The sequence below is a fragment of the Xenopus laevis genome, chromosome 6L, assembly GCF_017654675.1.
Source record: "Xenopus laevis strain J_2021 chromosome 6L, Xenopus_laevis_v10.1, whole genome shotgun sequence".
In the NCBI taxonomy this organism is placed as follows: Eukaryota; Metazoa; Chordata; class Amphibia; order Anura; family Pipidae; genus Xenopus; species Xenopus laevis.
In genome coordinates this window covers 163,444,676-163,472,080 of record NC_054381.1, presented here as the reverse complement: position 1 = coordinate 163,472,080, position 27,405 = coordinate 163,444,676, and the positions used below count along the sequence as shown (strand labels likewise).

At 43.7% G+C, this 27,405-nt stretch overlaps 1 protein-coding gene across 3 annotated transcripts in view; it reads left to right on the top strand.

The window, feature by feature from the left end:
- The window catches only part of puf60.L (poly(U) binding splicing factor 60KDa L homeolog), a 32,427-nt gene extending 6,583 nt beyond the window's left edge, over nt 1-25,844 (top strand). Inside the window, exons 2-11 of one of the 3 annotated variants that reach the window (XM_018268372.2) lie at nt 4,293-4,388; nt 9,173-9,262; nt 10,590-10,640; nt 13,716-13,877; nt 14,500-14,592; nt 17,911-18,124; nt 18,202-18,392; nt 20,987-21,122; nt 22,364-22,599; nt 24,715-25,844. In XM_018268372.2, coding sequence (XP_018123861.2) covers nt 4,293-4,388; nt 9,173-9,262; nt 10,590-10,640; nt 13,716-13,877; nt 14,500-14,592; nt 17,911-18,124; nt 18,202-18,392; nt 20,987-21,122; nt 22,364-22,599; nt 24,715-25,014 — 1,569 coding nt within the window. In that variant the 3' untranslated portion in view covers nt 25,015-25,844. Of the gene's footprint in view, nt 1-4,292; nt 4,389-9,172; nt 9,263-10,589; nt 10,641-13,715; nt 13,878-14,499; nt 14,593-17,910; nt 18,125-18,201; nt 18,393-20,986; nt 21,123-22,363; nt 22,646-24,414; nt 24,564-24,714 lie in introns of those variants that run through there. The other 2 variants (XM_041566757.1, XM_018268373.2) reach the window with 2 other exon arrangements.
- Nucleotides 25,845-27,405: the final 1,561 nt, after the last annotated feature.

Here is a 27,405-nt window from a genome sequence, read left to right as displayed (position 1 = left end):
GAAATCTACATTCCCTCCCTCTATGACGTGTTTCCCTTAGTTTATTTAGATTCAAAGCATCTTCACAGTTAACACCGTAACATACATCAAATAAAGACATTTCAAAGTCGTTATTTTATCAGTATAATTGTCTGCTAGTTTGTCCAAAATTGCAACAAAAGTATCTATCATCGTTGATCCAATAACCTGTTCCTTTATAGTGATATGATCACTATATATAAATATATAAGGGGATATGATCACTATATATAAATATATAAGGGGATATGATCACTATATATAAATATATAAGGGGATATGATCACTATATATAAATATATAAGGGGATATGATCACTATATATAAATATATAAGGGGATATGATCACTATATATAAATATATTAGGGGATATGATCACTATATATAAATATATAAGGGGATATGATCACTATATATAAGGGGGATATGATCACTATATATACATATAAAGGGGGGCAGTAATGAAATGGAGAGAGGAGCAACTAAGGTCTGGGGGGGGGAGATTTAAAGACATAGTGACAGTTTGTTGTATCCTGTAGGACCCAGTGCTGTTTGTATGAAGATAGATTTGCATTTGATGCTCAGGTTAGTACAGCCGCCATGAAAAGCTGAGTTGCAGGATGTGGGGGTGATGGGAATATGGTTTAATATAAGTAACGGCACCCCAGGAAGGCTGGTTTCTCACCAGAGGATCTTTCCACAGTGCCCAGGGGGCATCTCATGCCATTAGAATAAATATTGGGATTATATTAATGAAGCGGTGTATTTCTCTATACTCCTGATTTTACACTGACCACCTCAATCTGTGAAATCAGCAGGCAGAATTCATTATGCAGTTAAAGTGGACCTGTCACCCAGACACAAAAATCTGTATAATAAAAGTCCTTTTCAAATTAAACATGTAATCCAATTTTTATTTTTTATTTAAGCATTCATAGCAGTTGTAAGCTCATTTAAAAATCTCAGCTGCCAATCAAATATTGTCTGCCCCTCCTCTATGCCCGTGGCATAGAGGCGGGGCAGACAATTACTTTCACTTTCAATTCAGCACTTCTTAGATGTCACAGCTCTCCACACATTCCCCCATTCTCTTTACCATATAACTGTGTGGCCAGGGCATGGGGATGGACATCGGGTCCCCCATTCTGGTGCACAAACAAAATTCTGAGATGATACAAGGCTTGTCTTAATAACAGTGTCCACAAAATGGCTGCTGCCTGCTTGCTATAATTTTGAAATCCCAGACTGAAGGAAACAAGATTCAAATAATTTATATAGTGTAATTAAAGTTCATTTTCCTTGACTAATCTGATAAAATAGGATTTGGAATAATTTTTTTGGGTGACGGGTCCCCTTTAAGTGTGGATATCTATAACGGGGGGGGGGGGTCAGTTTCTTCTGGGCCTGGGAGCATGATCTTATACCTCTGGGGGTTTTGATTCACCCCAGAAATGTACCCGTCTATTTTATGCCACATTAAAGCTGGTGCAAGTGCTGATATGTACTGTATGTAGTTACACAGATGAATAAATGACAGCTCTGAAGTTAAAGGGACAGTGTATATCATATATTCAGCACGAGTCAGTGTAACACGGTTACCACTTTTGTGCCATTTGTCAGGGCACCAGTAGCTTCCTAGACCTACTCCAGAGCACTTTATAAGTGTCTTCCATCCGTGGGCCGCAGTCCTACATAAAGTGGGGCCCAGTATTTGGGGGTGCTGTAGTAAAAGGTTGAGGTAAAAGGTGCCAGTCCCAGGTTATCAGGAATGGAGTTGGGTGTTTGTACTGGCAGATACATTACATAGGGTAAAGGGCTGCTTGCTATATTGGCATGTATATCAGTACAAAGCTGATCCAAGGAATGGTCCGATTATTAAGCATTTTTCACTTTTAGGGGGAATTTGACACTTTCCCCCCGGATGTGCCTGAAGGTAAATCCCAGGTGTATGATGAAGGCGCCTCAGAACCTGTTAGTGTGGGGCTGGTGGGAACAAGAACTCATTCATGCCTGGACTCTAACACCAAATGGGGGTTCCTGGGATACACATAGATTGTGGCTGGATTTGTGGAACGGTCTCATTACAGGAAGCCCCACCTTGCCCACGTAACAGTGGCCCCTCTGTGCCCAAGGCTAAACCCATGCTAATCAGACCGTGCCTATAAGGGAATGTTTCTTATGAATGAATGTGTATATATAGTCACGTACAGAGAGGCATATGGGGGCTCCCCTCTGACAAGCCCCCTGTCTCTACAGAATGTTCCAACCAGCAAGAGAGAGCCTCTCAGATACCTTCTAATTCACTACTTATTGCTGGCTAAGATCATGCAAACACCCTTAGCAAAAGGGCAATGGAAGTGTTAATATAATAAAAGAAGAAAATGAATGTGGCTGCTGCATGAATAATAGTGTCGTGTGCAGCCACAAATACACCTGGGAAAGGTGGGGCCCTGGGTCAGTGTTTTATTTCAGTAAGGGGCACACCAGCCCAGGGTGAAAGGTTAGCTGCTTTCTTCACTGCAATGGGACTTGCCTAACAAATTGCCCCACCCGAGCATTTTTACTTGTCCTTAAAAGCAACTTGGTCATAAATACAGTGTAGTATTTCCAGTCATTTCCCAAATACTCACAATGGCTCCACAGACATTTACCTGGACATGTAGGTATCCCAAAATAGCACACCTGTTCATCTGACCTATACCATTGTACCTACATACTGGCCTACCTACCTATCTGACCTATACCATTGTGTCTACATATTGGCCTACCTACCTATCTGACCAATACCATTGTACCTACATACAGGCCCACCTACCTATCTGACCTATACCATTGTACCTACATACAGGCCCACCTACCTATCTGACCTATACCACTGTACCTACATACAGGCCCACATACCTATCTGACCAATACCATTGTACCTACATACAGGCCCATCTACCTATCTGACCAATACCATTGTGTCTACATACAGGCCCACCTACCTATCTGACCAATGACTTTGCACCATTATCGGCTCATGTTTTTTTAACCTTTTATTGTAAACTTATAGCATTATATTTCCCTGGCAATGGCAGATACCTCAGCTCATTTACTAGGATGATCTCTCGTCATTTCAGCCTTCTTCCCCATCAGCCATTGCAGTGTTTGGTATGTGTGTGTGTATATGTGTGTGTGTATATATATATATATATATATATATATATATATATATATATATATATATATATATATATATATATATATATATATATATATATATATATATATATATATATATATATGTGTGTGTATATGTGTGTATAGTGGGACTTTTGCACTGCACTGTTCAGCAGAACAAACGGGTCACAATAATAAATACAAAGTACAGTTACATTAGAGATAATAACCAGACAGATGGAAGGAGGTCCCTGCTCAGTAGAGCTATTAGGGGTGCTACAGTTTATACACACTGGGTTATTATTATTTGGACATAAGAGTGCCGGACATTCACTTGCACAGCTTTTGCTACGTGCGTAGGAAATCATTGTGTACCAGGCACTGCCCATTTTCCTGTAGTTCATTTTCCGGCAGTTCATTTTCTAGCAGTTTTGGAACAGCTGGCCTCTTAGGAGCAAACCTACAACAGTTGTGGCATCCAGATCTCACTGGTCCGAGTGTCACCATATTGTCCCTTTGCCTTTGTGGCTCAATAATCCTCTCTTGTGGTCACCAGGACCCCCCTTCCCCTCCTCTTACCTTGCACCATTCTGTTGACTTTCATAGAACAACATGGGAAAGAAAGAGGTTGTGCCAGACTGGCACTGTGACATGCATGCTCTGTGTGTTCTGGCAGGGAAAGGTAAATGAAAGAAAAACCATTGCTCAATAAATAGCTGATTGCTGCTGAGACGCTCTCTGTTGGTTGCAGAGCTGTGAATGAGAGAATGACATTGGCTATGGAGTTTGTACAGCATTCAATTCTGGTTGTGTTTGTAGAGCCAGGGCACCCTCTGCTGGGCACATGATTCGTCTGTACACAAGCTCTCCAAGCTGCACCTCATTTTACCACAACATGGCACCTCTAATTGTAGTTCTCACAATGTTTACAATGTGTAGCACATGGATGTTGGCTATGGTAAGCATGTAAGGCATTGGGGGGACTCGATATAATAATAGAGACAATGATATAATGGCTAAATCCGACCATTACTGCAGCTGTTCCCTACCCACAGGATATCCACTTTACCTGCACATTGATTCTAATTGGTATCCATTTTATTTCCCACAGAGCGTCGACTCCATCAAGCTGGAAAATGGACAGAGCACCTCTGCAAAACTGGGTCTCCCTCCCCTCACTCCAGAGCAGCAAGAGGCGCTGCAGAAGGTAAGCCATTGGCTGGGTTGGAGCATTTCCATGACTGTCAGATATTCTGGTGCTGTATATATTCTATATAGTAATCACAATGTGCAAGTGTGCATGGTATGTGTCAGTCAAGCTGGATCTTGTGTGATAATCTTCTAATCACATTGTACAAGACTGGGGGAATGTTTGTTTAAAAATGCCCAAATGCAAGGCTTTCCCTTCCCTAAGTGTATGGCATCTACACACCTGAGATAACAAAGCCAACTCAAACAACCTGGTTGATGATTCAGAGGTGGCATTGATGTGGACACAATTCCAGCAGAAATATTCACTAGCGCTACCCTCATGCTGATATTCCTGTGTTTTCAAGCATTGTGTCGGACCAGAGATGAAGTGTAATCTCCCGTCAGTATCATTGCTAATTGTCAGTTTAAACTGAGACCTCAGGCTAGTTCCACAAGTGTGCCACCTCTCAGAATAAAACCAGTAAACTAAGAAAATCTAGTGCAGGTCTGAATGGGAAGAAATTAGGAAGGGGTATAGTGTGTGTGTGTGTGTGTGTGTGTAACTGTGGGGCAATGTAGTACAGTGCTGAAGAGAGAGAGGTGTTGGGTATAAGGGTTGGCCTACAGTGGCACATAAACCCATATACCACCTCTAGCCAAATGGCTTGTCTCCATCTCTCCTTGCTAATGCTGTAGGTAAAGGCTAATATTTTAGAATGTATTTATTATTACATCTATTTCTGACCTCTCTCTCTTTGAAGTATATAGGTAGGCTGTATAAAATTACATCTTCTTTCATTATGCAAAAATCAGTTTTTTAGGCAGGGTTCCCCTTCAGGGGTGTAAAATTACACAAGGTGCATGAGGTTTCATTACACACAGTGTGAGCTTGTTGTGGTGACAGAATTGTGCAGTGCCAAGAAAAACATTGCCATAAATACACTCGCTGCCCTGTCCAGTAAATAGAATTCCCACAGTTTCTGCCTCTGTGTGGGGCAGTGTGGCAGCACCTGCAGAATAGGCAGTAATTCCTGGCTTGGTGGCTGACAAAATGCTGGGAATTGCTATTCCCCTATTCATTTTTATTATCCACGTGTACTTTCAGCCAATTGTTGTGGTAGTCACTTTGAGTGGCCTGACCCACAAGTGGACCCATGTTCTAGACGGATTCCATAGAAGTAAATAGGGAGCAATTGCAAACGTTGGAAACCTCCTTTAATTTCCTAGTCTCTAATGTAAAGTGAATGTTGGCATGTATGGCAGCTCGCTGGCACACAGATAATGCTGGCACGGTGAAACCCTTGCTTTCAATTCATTAAGTGCGGCATGCAACGTTTTGGGGACAACCCGTTTATCAAGCATCGAGGGGTTGTCCCTGAAACGTTGCATGCCGCACTATCTAAATTTAAAGCAAGGGTTTCACAATGCCAGCATTACCTGTGTGCCGGTGAACTTCTTTGTCCTGTACTGCTGATGGGTTGCTGATACCCTATTTGCTGAGCATCAGGGATCCAGTTTCCAGGAGGTGCGTCTACGTTTGGATAAATGTATGGCAGCTCCACATTAACACTAGAACCATAATTGATTCTCCTGCGTGACTGGCTGCACCTTTTGCTATCCAGAGACAATATACATTATCTAATTGTATCAACCACCCCCTGTACCCAGCCAGGTTCTGTCCATATACTCACAGCATTACCAACAGCCATTAGTTTAGCAGTTGTCTGTGTGGTGCTCTGTCTGACCCTTTGGTACTGTCCAAATAGATCCCATCCACTGCACCCCCACTGACTGACTACTGCACCCCCACTGACTGACTACTGCACCCCCACTGTGCACTTCCTACTTACTGCATCATAAACACCAAATACATGTTTGACCTCTCTCCCATAAAGCCTTGGTACAGCTTTCCTATAGTGCTTTTATTATCTCATGCCCCAGAACAGGTGTGAAATTCTGTGTATATGTACATTTTCTTACCTCCCCCCCCCCCACTGGAGGCTTACAGAATTGTAATTACCAGCCTGTCAATGTGAACCCTTTGCATTAAACCACCTTCCTTAGTTAACTAGTTCTGTACCACTTGACAGGGAGTAGAAATGATGGCCTTGCTAAAGCCAACCAGTACTAGTGGGCTGTCAGACCTACAGTGTCTTAAATCACCTTCGTATTGTTGGACTATTTACCAGCCACTAAGCCCCTAGCTTAGTTTTAGCTACATTTATCTTCCAAACACTACTTTCTCTGTTTCATAGTAACATAGGAAGTTAGGTTGAAAAAACACACGTCCAACCTATAGTCTATACATAACCTGCCTAACTGCCAGTTGATCCAGAGGAAGGCAAAAAAACCCATCTGAAGCCTCTCCAATTTGCCTCAGAGGGGGAAAAATTCCTTCCTGACTCCAAAATGGGACAAGTCCCTGGATCAACTTGTACTATGAGCTATCTCCCATATCCCTGTATTCCCTCACTTGCTAAACACCATCCAACCCCTTCTTATACCTATCTAATGTATCAGCCTGTACCCCTGATTCACTTCCCAGCTCTCCCTGTAACACCCCTTTCCCTCCTCTAATCTCATTGGCTCCCTCCTGTCTGCTGGGAGGAGCTACTGGTGAATAAAGCATCCGACCCTTCCTTGTACCTATCTAATGTATCAGCCTGTACCCCTGATTCACTTCCCAGCTCTCCCTGTAACACCCCTTTCCTTCCTCTAATCTCATTGGCTCCCTCCTGTCTGCTGGGAGGAGCTACTGGTGAATAAAGCATCCGACCCTTCCTTGTACCTATCTAATGTATCAGCCTGTACCCCTGATTCACTTCCCAGCTCTCCCTGTAACACCCCTTTCCCTCCTCTAATCTCATTGGCTCCCTCCTGTCTGCTGGGAGGAGCTACTGGTGAATAAAGCATCCGACCCTTCCTTATACCTATCTAATGTATCAGCCTGTACCCCTGATTCACTTCCCAGCTCTCCCTGTAACACCCCTTTCCCTCCTCTAATCTCATTGGCTCCCTCCTGTCTGCTGGGAGGAGCTACTGGTGAATAAAGCATCCGACCCTTCCTTATACCTATCTAATGTATCAGCCTGTACCCCTGATTCACTTCCCAGCTCTCCCTGTAACACCCCTTTCCCTCCTCTAATCTCATTGGCTCCCTCCTGTCTGCTGGGAGGAGCTACTGGTGAATAAAGCATCCGACCCTTCCTTGTACCTATCTAATGTATCAGCCTGTACCCCTGATTCACTTCCCAGCTCTCCCTGTAACACCCCTTTCCCTCCTCTAATCTCATTGGCTCCCTCCTGTCTGCTGGGAGGAGCTACTGGTGAATAAAGCATCTGACCCTTCCTTATACCTATCTAATGTATCAGCCTTTACCCCTGATTCACTTCCCAGCTCTCCCTGTAACACCCCTTTCCCTCCTCTAATCTCATTGGCTCCCTCCTGTCTGCTGGGAGGAGCTACTGGTGAATAAAGCATCCGACCCTTCCTTGTACCTATCTAATCTATCAGCCTGTACCCCTGATTAACTTCCCAGCTCTCCCTGTAACATCCCTCCTCTAATCTCATTGGCTCCCTCCTGTCTGCTGGGAGGAGCTACTGGTGAATAAAGCATCCGACCCTTCCTTGTACCTATCTAATGTATCAGCCTGTACCACTGATTCAGGGAGACAATTCCACATCTTCACAGCTCTCACTGTAACAAACCCCATCCAAATATTTAGCTGGAAACTCCTTTCTTCTTATCAGAATGGAAAGACCTACTGGTAAATAAATCATTAGAGAGATTATTATATGATCCCCTTATATATTTATACAGTTATCATATCACCCCTTAAGCTCCTCTTCTTCAGTGTGAACAACACCACATTCAGAACTACAAGTAGTTACACTTATGCCAATGCTTTCTGTATATTTTTTACCTCCCCCCCTCCTAAGATTTCAAACCTTTGTTTTCCTCCTTGTTGTGTTTCCCAGTGAGTTATTAGATTTTACCAGCAAGTAATGTTCCTTCTGTAGTAGTGGCCTGGACTAATGCACAGGGAGCATGCTCAGTAGGGCTGACCCAATATCTAAGAGTTTAGAGACTGAGCATGCCCCATTACTGGCAACACATTGAGGCACTGGCAAGGATAACCATAAGGGTGCAGTGTATATGGCTGCTCTGCAGGATCCCATATGTGTGTGTGCAGGGATGTGTATTACACCATTTCTAATTGCATTAAACCACACAATGTCTCTGTTTCAGATCCACATGTGTTATTGGTAAGGAAAAGGCACTTTATGGGCTCTGTGTTGTATATTTATGTGAGTTAAATCTCCAGTTGGTGGTTCCATTACATGTGTCAGAAATGGTTCTTCTCCCTGCGCTTTTGTGGTAAGCCCATAGTGCTTCATATTCAGTACCCCCAAAACAAGCGCCAGGACCTTTTTGGGCTTCTCCCGCTTCTATCTTATAGAGCTCCGCCCACTTCTGGATGAGCACCGTGAGTGGGAAAGCTGAGCAGGCATGCAGGAGGCTGACCCTCCTGGCCCAAGTCATATAGAGGTAAGGTGGGTAGTGCCCGCTGTAGAGAAGATTCGGGGGGCATGCAATCAGTGTACTGCACATTGAGTGACAAAGTCCAGACGGAAAACATCAAGCCTTGTTTAGGATGGTGGTGGTGTCCTTCCAATATAACAGCATCACTTGGGAATCAGTGTTGTGCCATGGAATTATGCTTGTGAAGGTCAATGGTATCAGTCTTCAGTGCAAACCATGTCCACCCTTGACTTAATGTCTTCTGCTTTTCTTATAGGCCAAGAAGTATGCGATGGAGCAGAGCATCAAGAGTGTACTAGTGAAACAGACCATTGCACATCAACACCAACAACTCACCAACCTACAGGTAATACACCGTTGTCGGCCCATTGCCCCCCTGCTGGTATTGTGCACTTTGTTCCAGATACTGTGTGACCTCCCTCATTGTGTCTTTGAGGCTGGTGGGAACCCCCCTTATCCTCCAAGGCAACAAAAGCAAACTGCTCCATTGTACAGTGTCGATCTGATTGGCCAGAAACCTGATGTTCAGTATGATTGTGTTTCTGTTTGTTCTCTTAAATGGGCAGTATACCCTCTTGTTCAGCAGGAAATCAATAAATAGGACTTGTGTAGAACATACTTTTTAAGCTATGTATTAATTTACTCTGTGGCATAAAATAAAACTGTCTTTTTACAAGCCTGTTTGTTGGATCTGTGAGTGCCTGCCATTTTTTCCTTTGGTTAGAACATACTTTTTGCCTATTGTTTTTATTTCTTCAGCCAGACAGGGCAATTAAAAGTGCATTCAGTTACCAACTTCCTGGTTCTTGTGAGCAATTGTGGGAGCCCTGAGAATGAAAATTCAGATTACCAGGCACAAAAGAAACCCCTGCTTTATGGATTTTTGTATGTTCAAGGGGAGGGTTGTTTACATTGAGCTTGTTTTAGCTTTTTACAGTAACTCAAATGCTATGTACACAGAGAGGAAGCAGAACATTGATCTTGTAGTGTCCCATGGGCTGTATTTTGCTCCTTAATCACATCTTGCGTGGAACAATGGGCCCACATTATTGGACAGCACTGGGTTACATGCTTTAGAATAAAGGAAAATAGCAGTGCTTTTTTTTTTTAATTTGAAAAAAGGCAGAACAGATTTCTGCATAAGTTCTGTATATTGTGCTATATAGGTGTATACTGCCACTTTAAATGTATTTACCTTCACTCCACGTGAAGTACAGTGCGTTCTGTTCAGAGAGATAACAGTCCTACCCTGTCTCCCCCACTGCCTGTTACTGGGGCTCTTATGCACCCCACTCAATCACGCTCTTGTGCCCCTAGATTTAACTGGAACCACTACTAATCCCTGGCAACGTTCTGCTCCTTCTCAGTAATAATGTCAACCTTCTTTGGAGAAGGAGAGTGCCCCATTCTCAGTGTAACCCAGGTATAGGCCTCACCTGTGCTTTTGACTGGGGGCTAGTGTAATGCTTTGCTGATTGGGGGACTCCTGCTTGCAGGGACCTTAGTCAGAATGGGATAAAGCAGCAACGTGTCACTTTAATGCTCCAAGTTCCCTGTTACCTCTCTCCACTTTTTATTTAGAGCAGAGAAGGTTAGAGAAAGCTCAGAGACAGAAGTGCAAGCAGCGTGTTGTGAGCTCCCACAGACTGAACTGTGTCTTTACTGTCTTTCAGATGGCAGCAGTGACTATGAGCTTTGGAGATCCTCTCTCACCTTTACAATCGGTCAATAGAAATATTCACTTCTTCTGGGGCTCTTCTTTTCCTGTGTGTGGGGGGTGGAGGAGGGCTGCTTACCATTTGCCTTTTATTATTCTGTGTGTTTTTTCCCCAGGCCTGCACAGGGAGGGGGGAGCCGTTGGTCCTTGAATGTGCGTTTTTGAGGTGTTATCTCAGGGTCCTGTCCGGAGAAAAGGAAATAAACATATCAATTTATATATTTATATATACAGGCCCCCTATGGCACTGTCCATTCTCCCTGTGTCCAATGGTACTTTCTGTAGTTGAGCAGAACTACACAGGACAACTTAGAGCAAAGTTTTGCTCTCAATTCCTTAGTTGGGAGGCAGCTGTGCATTTGCACTTATTCCAGTAACATTGATCCAGCACAACAGAAATGTTTACGAGGGAGGTGCGAGCTGTGTCTGGGCAAGGTACTGGCAAAGCACCAAGATGTTCTACCCCTACACCCTTATTAATTCTGGGGAATGATCACAAGTATATTTCGCTGGTGCACACAGATTGTGGTAGAGGCCTAAAGCCCTTGTGTTAGGTCAGTGCCAGTGCTGATTTCAGTGCTGGCATGTGTTAAGCATAGGGAGAAGCCTATTTAGTCACATTCTGCCTCCCAGCTCATAACCTTCCCTTACACTTTGCTCATTCAAGGTCACAAGAATGATGACAAAAATGTGCCATTTGCCTTTGTTTATTAAAGAAATGATTGTAAGATATATTTATATTTAGCCCGATTTATTAAGAACCGTGAGAAGCTTCACTAGGTCACCTCCTTGGTGCCATGTGTATGGAATTCTGAAACCTCTATATGGTTAAGGATTAGTTCAGGTGACACAAGTATTCCATGATTACATATATGTAAATACTAAACATGGACAGAATTTCTCCTAATCATTTGGCCCAGAAGAACCATTGATTCTTTCATTATTCTAAGTAGCAAATACTGTTTTGTTGCTATGGGTTCCTCAAATATGGCCTCTCTTAACCTCATTGATGCATTGCAGATAAATAATTAAGAGAACATTTACCCTTTATCTCCTGTACAGGAAAGAGAATTGTCAGAAGCAGATCCTCAAAAAAAACAAAAACCAAAAAGGGGACATGGACAGCAATATGAGAATAGCTAGTAATGATTTCCAATAGTAGCCGCTCTTGGGATACACTTAATATAAACACGGGACAGTTAATATTGTGATACAGCACTAAGATCACTACGATGCCCCTGTCTGAGTTCCACAGTTGCACAACAGTATTTTGGGTTTCCCATAGGTACAACTGATTAAGCTGGTTGGTGGCAGGGGTATCGTTCCCCTTAGATTATTGCTGTGTTTTGTGTAGCTCCCCAGAAATCTGCATTGACTCTACTAAGAGAGGTGCTTCTATAGAGAATATCCAGTGTCTCCATGTCCCTCTCTCATTGCTGCTCCATTCTCCCTTCCCATCTCTCCAGTGTCAACCAGTATCTCCAGAAGGAGCTTTTACCTGTACATTACAACTAGTTGGGTGAATTTGTCCCAAGTTATGTGTTCTAGTTTGTCCTTAGTAATGCAGGTGCATGGGGTGGAGGCCACCCAATCAGACTGGAGCACAGGCATTGTCAATAACACATTGTTGAGTCTGGGGTCCTGTACTTCAATACATGTGGCCCCATTAGTGCAGGTATGTGCTGGGCTGCTAATGGTGCAGCATTGGTGGTAGGAAACATATACTTAGTATTGTTGGTATTATATTGGAAGCATGTAACCCCCATAGTGGATCCCCATTGTGTGTTGCTGGCCAGCCTGGACTGTCCCAGTCGGACTATTAGAGACTATCTGTTTACATTAATAACATCACTTTCATCTTAATGTGTTTCATTTCATAATCAATTGTGTTTGCTGATCAGTGCTAATCTGCATGGCTTGTGCTTGTACCTGTGTATCAACCTCCTGTACATATGATTGACTTGTAATTGGGTGGCATGGGACCCATGGGCTGGGAGGAGCAAGGTTAGCGCTGCCCCCACCTGGAACTGTATTTTGTATGTCTTACATATTGACTCCAAGCTCTGTGTCTAAATCATTATCATTTATTTCATTACATAGTGTCAGAAACCTGTGCCCATTTGCATTATCCCACTAAGAACCTCCATTTCTCTAAACGTACCCAGTCTTCCCACAGTGCTTACCTAGGTCAGATTCTCTGGCAGGAACCTCCCCCTGGGTATGTGAATTTTCCCCACTTCTTACCCAGATCAAATTCTCTGTACTTTCTGCTTTTGGGCTGCTCTCTTTCCCATGGTCAGGCAGGAACTTCCCCATGGTGTATGAATCTTGTCTTCCCCCAGTACTTACCAAGAAACAAACCTCTGATTCCCTGTACTTTTTGTGGTGGGCTGCTCTCTTTCCCCTTCACGGATAGGAACCTTATCCATGGTATATGAATCCTGTCTTCCCCCAGTACTTACCCAGGTACAGACTCTGAAACCATTCTTTGTGACTGTCCCATCACATCACACACTCCATTGGCTTGTTGCCACTAAACTCGCTCCTTTTCTTATATGGAGTCCTCCTCCCTGTATATTGGCTCATGTTATAGAGACCAGTGCATACTAATGGCCGGTGGTAAGTCTTGTTTCCTTAAGGGGGACAGAAATATGTGATCTTGGGGGCAGATCACTGTAACTGGCTGTGAGTGCTCTCTCACCGGGGCAACTGTACCCAAAACACAGACATCTCCCCTGTTTGCTAGTATTTCAAATATATATATATATATATATATATGTATGTAAACAGTGTTGTAGTGTAGCCCCTGTCCTTTGCAATATTTACTTCCTGCTGAACAGGAAGCCGCGCCATCAAGGGTCCCTAACCGGCTTCCTCCTCCTGCTGCTTGGGAAGGTCAGGCTTCTGCCAGTCACTGCCTGCTCTGGGCATTACTCTGAGTTGGAAGGCAGTGAGAATATGGGTGTTCAGTTGTATAAGTGGGTGGGAGTGCAGATCAGAATGCAGAACAGATGTTGATGTTATTTACTTGGCACAGTGGAATAGACACCAGATCTTAACCAGTGACTTCTTTCTGTTGCAGATGGCAGCGCAGAGGCAGCGTGCCCTGGCCATCATGTGCCGCGCGTATGTGGGATCCATCTATTATGAACTGGGAGAAGACACCATCCGGCAGGCATTTGCTCCATTCGGACCCATAAAGAGCATAGACATGTCCTGGGACTCGGTCACAATGAAACATAAGGTGTCTTATTGCTGGCTTTTATTGGGTGCCATTTGCCTTTATCACATGGAATGGGGTACACAGGCTTCCTCCCACGTATTGTAGCTCAACACAAAGAGCTCCTAATAGAACAGCTTGGCTCTGACATACTGTATGACCACTCACCAGCCAGCTGTGCATGGAAGGGCCATTTTCTACATGCTGACACTTCTCCTACCATTCATATCAAATTAAAAATACACTTTTCTACATATTGATTCAAATAGACCCAAATCAGGCCAGGTTGCATAGGGGAGGGGGGGGGCAGTTTGATGCTTATGCGAGACTTTGTGTGGCACCAGGACCCCTGGTTCTTCTCGTCTTGGAATATCCGAGCCCATTAAACAGGATCTGCAGTATTTCACAATCCACTATCCCTGCCTTACTTACTGTTGTTACCCCAGGGGCTTACGTTCAGTCTTTATGTCTAACAGTGAGTGTAGGGCCAGTCTCTCTGTCTCATTAAGCGTTGTTCTCCCATAACTGCCCATTAAACAGCTACTTGCTCCACTATCCGTAAAGTACAGCAGTCTGGGCAGGTATGTTACCTTGTAACTATCTTTCTCTCTCTAGGAAACTTTAACTACTACTATTCTTTCCCCAGGGATTTGCATTTGTGGAGTATGAAGTTCCAGAGGCAGCCCAGTTGGCGTTGGAACAGATGAACTCTGTCATGTTGGGTGGCAGAAACATAAAGGTAAGTATAAGCTTGATCTGCAGCTCTGAAGACTTGCAGTTCCTGAAGTATATTGTAGGTACACATACGCATTGCAACTAAAATAACTTACATCAATGCTGTCCAACTTCTGTTGTATCAAGGGCCGGAAATTTCTGTCCTACGTGGTGGAGGGCCAATAATGGAAGCCGGTGTTTACCACTAATCGTTTTTAAACTACACCCACTTTAAACCACACCTATGTTACCACCAGAACCTTTAAGACAATATCTACATTAATGATGGTATCACACCAAAAACCAAAAAGTTGGTGTTCTTTGCAGGGATATCACTCATGTGAAACAAGTTTATTCAGTCATATTAAGATATGCCCTTAAATCCATATTTATCCTGTGATAGCACAGCAACCCGCAGCACACGATTAAACACCTTGGGGTCCCTCTAATTTCCAAATGCTAACAAGCCCCCACCAGACTTGTATCCTACAGACAGAGTAGAGCAGGCATGACACACACATGGAGCATAGGGCAGGCAGAGTATGGCACACACGGGAGCATAGGGCGGGGCGAGTATGGCACACACAGGGAGCATAGGGCAGGAAGAGTTTGACACATACAGGCAGAGTATGACACACACAGGGAGCATAGGGAAGGCAGAGTATAGCACACACAGGGAGCAATGGGAAGGCAGAGTATGTCACACACAGGGAGCATAGGACAGGAAGAGTATGGCACACAGGCATAGTATGGCACACACAGTGAGCATAGGGCGGGCGAGTATGGCACACACAGGGAGCATAGGGCAGGAAGAGTTTGACACATACAGGCAGAGTATGGCACACACAGGGAGCATAGGGCAGGAAGAGTTTGACACATACAGGCAGAGTATGGCACACACAGGGAGCATAGGGCAGGAAGAGTTTGACACATACAGGCAGAGTATGGCACACACAGGGAGCATAGGGAAGGCAGATTATGGCACACAGGCAGAGTGTGACACACAGGGAGCATAGGGAAGGCAGAGTATAGCACACACAGGGAGCAATGGGAAGGCAGAGTATGTCACACACAGGGAGCATAGGGTAGGAAGAGTATGTCACACACAGGGAGCATAGGGAAGGCAGATTATGGCACACACAGGGAGCATAGGGAAGGCAGATTATGGCACACAGGCAGAGTGTGACACACACACAGGGAGCATAGGGAAGGCAGAGTATAGCACACACAGGGAGCATAGGGTAGGAAGAGTATGGCACACAGGCATAGTATGGCCCACACAGGGAGCATAGGGCAGGAAGAGTTTGACACATACAGGCAGAGCATGGCACACGGAGCATAGGGAAGGCAGAGTATGGCACATGCATGGGGAGCATAGGGCAGGAAGAGTGACACACAGGGAGTATAGGGAAGGCAGAGTTGGGACACACAGGGAGTATAGGGCAGGCAGAGTATGGCACACACAGGGAGTATAGGGCAGGCAGAGTATGGCACACACAGGGAGTATAGGGCAGGCAGAGTATGGCACACACAGGGAGTATAGGGCAGGCAGAGTATGGCACACACAGGGAGTATAGGGCAGGCAGAATACAGCAGGAGACAGGGAAACCTATCGGGGCCACTCAAAGATGAACAGTTCATACTGTGCTACATAATGACACAGTGCTGAGATGTGGGCAGTTTCAGTCTGGGACTTAACAGTACAGGGCTTTAGGGGTGTAAACAATAGAGGTGTTAAATGTGTGAACAATGCTGGAGTTTACTTTCTAAATTTGAGGTGAAGCAGTGCAGGGATCAATTAATCTCAGTACTGATTCCTTTTAAGGGTCAGGACACACAGGCAGATTCGGGGATATTAGTCTGTACAGAGAAATACCATACAACTATGGCAGCATGGGTATTCTCCTGTACTAAGCACAATTCAGCAGGAACAGCCCCTAAGTTTGCTCATAGTCTGTACAGAGAGATCCCATAAAACTATGGCAGCATAGGTATTCCAGCATAGGTATTCCCTGTACTAAGCACAATTCAGCAGGAACAGTCCCTAAGTTTGCTCATAGTCTGTATAGAGAGATACCATAAAACTATGGCAGCAAAGGTATTCCCTGTACTAAGCACAATTCAGCAGGAACAGCCCCTAAGTTTGCTCATAGTCTGTACAGAGAGATCCCATAAAACTATGGCAGCAAAGGTATTCCCTGTACTAAGCACAATTCAGCAGGAACAGTCCCCTAAGTTTGCTCATAGTCAGTACAGCGAGATCCCATAAAACTATGGCAGCATAGGTATTCCAGCATAGGTATTCCCTGTACTAAGCACAATTCAGCAGGAACAGTCCCTAAGTTTGCTCATAGTCTGTACAGAGAGATCCCATAAAACTATGGCAGCATAGGTATTCCCCTGTACTAAGCACAATTCAGCAGGAACAGTCCCTAAGTTTGCTCATAGTCTGTATAGAGAGATACCATAAAACTATGGCAGCAAAGGTATTCCCTGTACTAAGCACAATTCAGCAGGAACAGCCCCTAAGTTTGCTCATAGTCTGTACAGAGAGATCCCATAAAACTATGGCAGCAAAGGTATTCCCTGTACTAAGCACAATTCAGCAGGAACAGTCCCCTAAGTTTGCTCATAGTCAGTACAGCGAGATCCCATAAAACTATGGCAGCATAGGTATTCCCTGTACTAAGCACAATTCAGCAGGAACAGTCCCCTAAGTTTGCTCATAGTCAGTACAGCGAGATCCCATAAAACTATGGCAGCATAGGTATTCCCTGTACTAAGCACAATTCAGCAGGAACAGTCCCTAAGTTTGCTCATAGTCTGTACAGAGAGATCCCATAAAACTATGGCAGCATAGGTATTCCCTGTACTAAGCACAATTCAGCAGGAACAGCCCCTAAGTTTGCTCATAGTCTGTACAGAGAGATCCCATAAAACTATGGCAGTATAGGTATTCCCTGTACTAAGCACAATTCAGCAGGAACAGTCCCTAAATTTGCTCATAGTCTGTACAGAGAGATCCCATAAAACTATGGCAGCATAGGTATTCCCTGTACTAAGCACAATTGACTCCGATCGATTTGTGTTCCAAAGTCGCCTGAAGTTTTCATCGTCCAGCAACTTCGGGCGAATCTGGAAAACAAATCAATCAGAGTGCCATGAGCAAACCTGGGGACAGTTCCTGCTGAATTGTGCTTAGTACAGGGGTTTGATTTTTGGCCGAATCTTTCACGGGAAACACAAATAGTGGGTTCGGTGGATGCTTTGAACTTTGTCCTCCAGAAAAAATAGTAATGAAATGGTTTATTCTTATTGACACTTCCCTTCTGTTCTTCCGTAGGTGGGCCGGCCCAGCAATATTGGCCAGGCACAACCCATTATAGACCAGTTAGCGGAGGAGGCCCGCTCTTTCAATAGGATTTACATTGCCTCCGTGCACCAGGACTTGTCAGACGAGGACATCAAGAGTGTGTTTGAGGCATTTGGGAAGATCAAGTCTTGCATGCTGGCTCGTGATCCAACCACCGGCAAGCACAAGGGCTATGGCTTTATAGGTAAGATGGGCCTGGCCGTATCCCATGAGCCTCTCTGTCTCACTGAATATATCTAATGCTTATATGTGTATGTGCAGAGTATGACAAGGCCCAGTCCTCGCAGGATGCAGTCTCCTCCATGAATCTCTTTGATTTGGGTGGTCAGTACCTTCGAGTTGGAAAAGCTGTGACTCCCCCAATGCCTCTGCTCACACCTGCAACACCTGGTGGGCTACCTCCTGCAGCAGCTGTAGCGGCCGCAGCTGCAACTGCCAAAATTACAGCTCAGGTGAGGACCCCGTGTGGGACTGTAATTGTTACACATATTTATGTTGGAAGCATCAGAGAGCAAACAGGCAGATGTTATTACTAAAGTGTGTGGCAAGTTCAGAGAGGCTATGGCTAGGCAGAAGAGGCATGTGCCAAGGCTCACTGGCAATGGGCATTTATCTCTTCCTTCTGTACAATTACTGTTGGGCCCATGAAAGAAGGAAACTACATGTAGAACTTGCTGTAATTCCTGAAACATTCACTCCGTTTGGATGTACATATTAAAGCTGCACTTTCATCCCAAATTCATTCTATAACTCCCATAACTTCATCAGTGGCCAATTATTTATGGATAGGACTGAATAGGGTGAGCGTTGCAGTGCAGTTGCCCTTGCCAGTGCAATAGTAGCCATACACATTAAAGGGATACTGTCATGGGAAAACATGTTTTTTTCCAAAACACATCAGTTAATAGTGCTGCTCCAGCTGAATTCTGCACTGAAATCCATTTCTCAAAAGAGCAAACAGATTTTTTTTATATTCAATTTTGAAATCTGAGACGGGGCTAGACATTTTGTCAGTTTCCCAGCTGCCCCCAGTCATGTGACTTGTGCCTGCACTTTAGGAGAGAAATGCTTTCTGGCAGGCTGCTGTTTTTCCTTCTCAATGTAACTGAATGTGTCTCAGTGGGACCTGGATTTTACTATTGAGTGTTGTTCTTAGATCTACCAGGCAGCTGTTATCTTGTGTTAGGGAGCTGCTATCTGGTTACCTTCCCATTGTTCTGTTGTTAGGCTGCTGGGGGGGGAAAGGGAGGTGGTGATATCACTCCAACTTGCAGTACAGCAGTAAAGAGTGACTGAAGTTTATCAGAGCACAAGTCACATGACCAGGGGCAGCTGGGAAATTGACAAAATGTCTAGCCCCATGTCAGATTTCAAAATTAAATATAAAAAAATAAGTTTGTTCATTTGAGAAATGGATTTCAGTGCAGAATTCTGCTGGAGCAGCACTATTAACTGATGTGTTTTGAAAAAAAAAAAAAAAAAAAAAAACATGTTTTCCCATGACAGTATCCCTTTAAGTACTACACTGTGACTTTGATGGGGCAATTTATGTATTTAAGGAATAGAGAGGGCAAGGGCCCCCTGTGGAGAGCTCAGGTGGATGTTTTTAAAGGGCAAGTCCACAATTTGCATAATAACAGAAAACATTAATCTAAGCAACACTGCAATATACATTCATTGCAATTTTCCTATGATTTTTAAGTTATTCGTATATGTATTGCTATTGAAAGCAGTGTTTGTCTGTCCCTATTCTCTGTCCTGATGTCTAATACTATTGATACAATGTAAGACAAGGAGATGATTAACAGACCTCTCTTTGTTGCTGGGGAACCAAGACTTTTGCAACATTGTTTATAAAGTAGCAACCAGGAGTTAATGATTTTACAAAACTTTAAGGGGGGATGTTCAGCTTCTTTTTTTTTTCAGTTCAGTTGTTTCAGCTTGTTCACCAGAAATAAATATTTTTTTTTTCATTTACTTTCTAATTTTTCACATTTTTTATCGTTTATCCAAAATATAAGTTTGAAGTTGAATGTCCCTGTCTCTGGTGTTGTAATTCAGGTGCAAACTCTAAACTGTTACAATTTTGCTACATTTAGTTGTTACAATTAGTTTATACAACCAGTTGCTACATTTAGTTGTTACAATTAGTTTATACCAGGTATCTCCAACCTTTTGAACCCATGAGCAACATTCAGAAGTAAAAGGAGTTGGGGAGCAACACAAGCATGAAAAATGTTCTTGGGGTGCCAAATAAGTGCTGTGATTGGCCATTTGGTAGCCTCTATGAGGATTGTCAACCTACACTGAGGCTCTGTTTGGCAGTGCACCTGGTTTTTATACAACCAAACCTTGCCGCCAAGCCAGGAATTAAAAAATAAGCTCCTCGTTTGAGGCCACTGGGAGCAACATCCAAGGGGTTGGAGAGCAACATGTTACTCATGAGCTACTGGTTGGGAATCCCTGGTTTATACAATCAGTTGATACATTTAGTTGAGCCATTTCTCAGCAGCATCTCTGGAGTATCAGTAACTATTGTATCAATTCTAACAGTTGTCTGTAATGAAACTCAGAGATTCTGCTCAGCAGGGACAAAGATATGTAATGTATCAATTTAGAACAGTTTACAGGGTCGGTGACCCCCCTTCCCAGAGCTTTTTTAGAAGGTGAAAAATGACACTTTACAATATTAGAAAAACAGCCACACATTGAAAATAGAAAGAAATTGGAAAAAGTATTTATTTCTGGTGATCTATCTGAAAACAACTGAACAGAACAACCACTTTAAAAGCACTGACAATATGTAATGAATGGATATTGGAAAGTTGCTTGGAATTATGTTTTCTTTTATTAGGCTTATTTTTATTTTGGGGTTGACTTGCCCTTTAATACAGGTCATGTGATGTAAGAACCTTAACGCAGTCACTCAGTGTCTTTCTCTGGCTAAAACTACAGCAAATGACGCTGTATATACTGGATATAAGGGATTCTATGAAAGACTTGGCCTCACAGTACAATGCTTAGTTGTATGTACTTATACCCACAGGAAGCTGTCGCTGGAGCTGCTGTCCTGGGAACACTTGCTAGCCCTGGGCTAGTAACCCCTGCACTGACACTGGCACAGCCCCTGGGGGCACTGCCTCAGGCTGTTATGGCTGCACAGGCCCCTGGTGTTATTACAGGTGAGTTTCTTTATTGAGCTCAATGTGTCCCCATATCTATTCAATGATATAACCCTATTCACTCTGTTTAGTAAGGATTTACTGCTTGTACTCATTACATTGAGCCCTTGTAGAGATCATAAAAAGGAGGTCACTTTCTTTGTAACCCCCAACTACAGTAGCTATTGGGAGGGGGCCATCGTGTGTGACACTATGGGAGGAATTCACATGTGGAGAGAGATCATTTTTGGAGTAAAAGTGGTGGTAAACTGGAGTAAAATACTTTCTCCATATTCACAAACAGAAATCTAAAGAAGCCTAAATACCAACTCAACTGTCACTTTTACATTTTTTTTGTGAAAAAGTTTACAGACACTTTTATGAATTTGTCTTTCAAACAGCCTAAAAATGGTGCAAAAACTACTTTTTAAATGACATTTTCTCCCGACAATTTAAAAATGGAGTAAAGCTCACTGCACTGATTTAAAGGAGAATTCAACCCTTTAGAAAAAAATGGCCCTAACTTTTTACTTAGCCGTCGGTGCAGATTCAGGCATCGGCGTTCCACGCAGCCATCTTCCAGATCTTCAGTAAGCAGAGACGGACACCAGAGAAGTGGCGCATACACAGTTGATGCAATTTAACAGTTTGCGACAACTGGAATGCGCCGAAATGGACGGAAATTGCAGTATCTCTGGAAGAAGACCCGGGAGATGGCTACGGTGAACTCTGGTGCCTGAATCTGCATGAGGGCCAAGTAAAAAGTTAGGGGCATTTCCCCGGGGGCAGTTAGGCTGCAGGGAGGTGGGTCTACGTGGGGTTGGGGGTAGGGCTTTTTTTGCTAAAGGGTTGAATTCTCCTTCAAACAAAAAAAAAAGTGTATTTTATACAATTTGATATGTAAAAAGTTTTTAACTCACACGTTATTTTACTAGTTTTAGCTTAATGAATGCGGATATCAGCAATTTCAGTGAATATTATTGAAAGGAAAAGTAAAGCCTCCCAGCCAAGAAAGAGTCAGAAAAAATTCTTTAAAATGTTGTGCCGAAGACCAAATCTGAAAACTGTCTGCTTAAAAAGACAAATTAGAGAGAGATAGAGGTTTGTAAATTTGGTGGGAAATCCAAGACTAATCACCATTTTGTCTCAATATCTGCACTTTTGTGAATTTGACTGACCTATAAAACTGAAGGCCATAGCCCTTGTACATGAAAACAGAAGACTGAGCCCATTGTCTAACTGTCTGTACTTTATCTTCCCAGGCGTGACCCCAGTGCGCCCTCCTTTGCCAGTTGCCATTCCCCCAGTTGGGCTAGTTACCCCTCTACTTTCCAGTCCTCCAACGTTAGCCCAACTAGAGGTGAAGAAGGAGAAGGAAGAAGAGGAACTGTTGCCTGAGTCAGAGAGGCCGGAGATGCTGAGTGAGCAGGAACATATGAGTATATCTGGTAGCAGCGCCAGGCACATGGTCATGCAGAAGCTCATGCGCAAACAGGAGGTAAGGGGTTGCCTTGTTCAGAGGCTTCTAATCTTTTTTCATTCCCTTAAAGGGGTTGTTCACCTTTGTAACAAAATTACAAATCTAACAGTTCACATGAATAGAACAAACTTTTCCATAGAAATGGTTAACAGAAAAAGTACAGTTCAAGAGATATTCACCTCAGAAGTGTCCCTGTACTAATCCTTCAGTTCCACACAGACCCTATGCTGGGAGGGGGTCACTGACCCCCAAAAACACTACAGTGTTCACTTCCTCTTCCTTATGACATCACACATTGTACTGGCAGCGAACTTAACTCCTATTGGCTATGTCTGCTGTCAATCTGCCACTGCTTCCTGTGCTGGGGAATTTGAGCAGCATTCAGGTACTGAAGAGAAACTGTTACAAGTTTGTGAGAGGGAGGGGGAGTGTGGGCTGTGTGCTGCAGAGACTTCAACTGTGCAGATGGGGGGGATCGAGGTGCTTGGGACCTGGAGTTTTACGGATAATGGATCTTTTCATAATTGGGATCTTCATACCTTAATAAACCAATAAGGATTAATTATATCTTAGTTGGGCTCAAGTACAAGCGACTATTTTATTATTACAGACAAAAAAGAAATCATTTTTAAAATGGATACTATGGGAGATGGCACTTGTACTTTCCAGAAATATATTATTTGGGGGGGGGGGCATGTATTATTTTGTGTACTTACCTCATAAAAAATCATTATTCAGCTGCTGACTATTTGTATGCGCTTGAGGCTTTCCAGATGAGTTGAATTTTTGTGCATAAAGTAAAATATTTTTCTGGTATAGATCCCTATATCATGAAAAATATAACTTTTTCATTTTTTGGTATTTAGAGCTCTAAATCTTGTTCCAGAAGTGGAACACTTAAAAAAGGTATCGTTTTCCTAGGTTTCCCCGGGAGAGCGCACAAAATCACTTAGGGTTTCCACCTCACCCTTTTAAAAGCAAACACATATGAAATCCACAGGCTGCATGGCTAATTAGCAACTCATTTAGATGCATGATACATGGCTGCATAGAAATCAGTTCAGTCTGCAGCATCTAAATGAGTTGCTAATTAGCCATGCAGCCTGTGGATTTCATATGTGTTTGCTTTTAAAAGGGTGAGGTGGCAGCCCTACTGTCCCTGCTAGATGTGTAAGTTACATACGTTTCTAAGCAAGTCAGTGCTAGTTTTGTTGCAATTTTGTAAATAACTGACATTATGCTTAATGCCAAAGGTATTAAAAGATAAAAATATAGAAAAGCCAGTATTTATTCCCAGAAAAGGTTGCACCCCTTTGGCACTCCATTCAGTTTAAGTCTAGGCAGAAGGAGAGTGTCAGAATTGGGAGAACAATGTTGCTCCTTCCTTTTCTGCAGTATTTGTCTGCATGGCTGTGTGATTGTTTGTTACAAGGCAGGTTTGTTTATCTGCTGCGTCTGTTAACCTCTGCCATTACAATTGAGTAATCAACCAATGACCATTCAAATTATGTGACTGGTTACAGTTCACAAGCACCCAATAAATTACTAGGAGGAGGGCAGTATCAACATCCAATAGGAAACAAGTAAGGGCAAAGCCTGGGCATGAGGATGTCATCATATAGGAAGTTCTTGGTGTGTCAGGTTCAAAATAGGCCCCTCCCATCACTTCAGAAAACTGGTCAGAGAGACAGGAGAAGGGCTGAGTTAATAGGTATAAAAATTAGCTTTTACAATGGCATTTTTACTTTTTGTTATGGAAAATGGTTTTTCTAACACATTGAGAGCATTGTTAGTGGTTTCATAAGATTTGTACATTGAAGGTGAACAACCCCTTTAATCATTTAATCCCCCCTGATCTCTGTTGTCACACCAGAACCTCCCCTTGGGTAAGTCAATACAGATTCCCCCAATTTCCAGGTGGAACGGCCCTTTATAAAGAAGCGCTTGGTGTATGCTATGAAGAATAACTCGGTGTCTCTGTAGTGTCTTGTGAGACTTTGTCTATGTGACCTGGAATCCCTGCCATAAAGCAAGACTGGGCTGCTGTTACATAGGGACTAACAGAGCTCTCCTTAATGTTCCCAGAGGGTTGCCTTTCCCATTGGTCTCTCATATGATTCTCTTTCTCCGCAGTCTACTGTCATGGTCCTGCGCAACATGGTGGATCCTCGTGATATCGATGACGACCTGGAAGGAGAGGTCACAGAGGAGTGTGGAAAATTTGGAGCAGTGAATCGGGTCATTATTTACCAGGAGAAGCAAGGGGAGGAGGAAGATGCTGAGATCATTGTTAAAATCTTTGTGGAGTTCTCCATGTCCAGCGAGAAGCAGAAAGCCATCCAAGCCCTGAATGGCCGCTGGTTTGCCGGACGTAAAGTAGTCGCTGAGGTTTATGATCAGGAGAGGTTTGATAACAGTGACCTGTCTGCTTAATTGGCCTCGGACTCTTGTACATGCCCCACCCTCTTCCTCCTCCTCCTCCTCGTATTGTGCTCCTTTTATAATTCTTTGTGCCGTGTCCTTGTTTCTGGGGGTAGAAGCTGAGAAATAAAGTATTTTTGTTTTTTTTCCCCCATTTTCCCAATTCTTTCCCTGCCTCTGATAAAGTTCACACACTCCATGTAAATATCTGCATTAGTTCTGTAGTTCTCCTTCATCTCAGTAGCAGTTGGGCAGGTTTATATAGTGAATAAAGTATCCCCTCTTGTAAAATACAAGGTTATTCTACGTTACTGAGGAGTTCCATGACCAAAATGTCCTCTACCCAAACCCTCTGTCCGACCTACAAATACATAACTTACCTTCCAACCTGAAACCACAAAACTGGAAGTGATGTTGCCCCGGAGCCTGCTTGGACATGTAAGGGGAAAAATATTGTCTTATCCACAGGCAAGGGTGGAAGGAACCAGTCCTACACTGTAGTCAGGTACCCAGGTGGTTACCTACAGACTTTATGCTCAAAACCTGGGGGACCTGGCTGCTTTGTGGGTGCTGGAGCTGATCCATATATACAAAATAAAAGCAGAACTCTGTGTATACCAACGGCTTTACCTTCTGGAGCTGTGAATCCCTGATGTATGGCCGTGTCATTCAATGTAGTTCATGTGGATTCACAGTGTCTGGTATACAGGGCTCTAGCTACTGGCCAACCCTGGGAACTGCAGCTAAAAGCCCAAGTGTCTATATGTCAATCATCTTGTCATATGTCCCTGTTCCAACTAAAACCACCTTTAAAATAAAGCTTTTACATCTCTTGCCTTGAACCACCATTTTGTGATGTCTGTGTGCTGCCTCAGAGATCACCTGACCAGAAATACTACAACTCTACCTAACCTGTATGGTTTGTTTGTGTGCACCGTGAATCATACAATCCCAGGGGACGGCCCCTATTTTTTTAAAATGGCACTTTTCTATTTAGGATTACCCAATGACTACTAAAAACGTATATTATTGTGAAAATGTTTTTTCTCTAGTCGGCCCTCCTGTCAGTGCAGATGTTGGGGTTTTGTCATCTTTCACCTCTGGAGGCAGAACAGAAACTGTTCATTCTTTGCCCCTCCTCCTGTGTATCTGGATTGGCTCCACGACTGGCTCCACCTTCTCTCTTCATTTCTTTTTACTGCCTCGGAGGTGAAGGACAGCACATCAGACATCACATCAGACATGACATCAGTACAATATTGATCTATTTCTTTTTCGTTTTGGATCATCGAGCTCAAATCCACTAACATCTTAGAGGACTCGCAGATCTGTCGATTAGGTGCAACTTAAGTAGGCAGATGCACGTCAGTGACAGACCTCCTGAACAAGAGCCATAGAGGACACACAGAGCTGTCACAGGCCACAACCTAGAAGACACGCACAGCTACCCATGCAATTGTGACAGGTTGCAAAGGAGCCTCAGGACAAGGAGAGTCCGTGTAGGGCAACGGAAGCACCAGCCTACTCCTAAAAGGAGGAACCAGGAGCTAAGGGATGCATTAGGGACCCCGGAGGTATAGCAAGCCAAAAGGGATGGTAGAACAGGGTACAAGAACTCTTCTGTCTGCCCATTCTTCAACTAATTATTGGTGAATTACAAGGGCCAGCTACTATGCCCACTACGAGCCGTTGATTGGTATTGCGGGCGCACGGGAGATCAATCACAGGACTGAGCCACATAATTCAGGTTACATTAAGCGTGTGACACACACTAGGGAATGGCTCTAGCACAGGGCCTTGTAAAGCAAATAGGCTCCAATACCACCAGACTGGGGGTACGGGCACAACATGGATTATGCTGGAGTTGCCCAACTGAACAATAATGGAGAATGCCGACTCCCTGACTGATTTGAGGGCAGATATTCAAGCCACAAAGAAAGTCAGAGAAATTACCAAATGTAAGAGTTGCAAACACTCTTTGAGAAAGTCTATTGTTCAGACTGTAAGTCCAGTTCAAAAATTGTCCCCACAACCTATGATATCACAATCAGCAGAAGGATCTACCTCAACTCCCAATATGGACGAGAGGAGGCCTTCATCTGGGCCGTTTCTGCCTATGCCAGCAACACCAGGTGCAGCAGAAGCTTCCACATATACACCCCAACCGTCACCAAGTCCCCCAACTCAAGTACCACCTCAGTTTGGGGAATTTTTACAGTGCATCATGAACACTGTTCAACCACCCTCACAACAACTGTGGACAAGTACACAAAGAAGCGTAAGCCCCATTAACACTGGATTCCTCTTGAGGTTTAAAGGAGGGGTTGGTGTTGGACTCAGAAGAGGAGCGAGCCCCTCTGCCAGAGAGAGAGACCTCCGATCAATTACAGTCCGCTACAGATA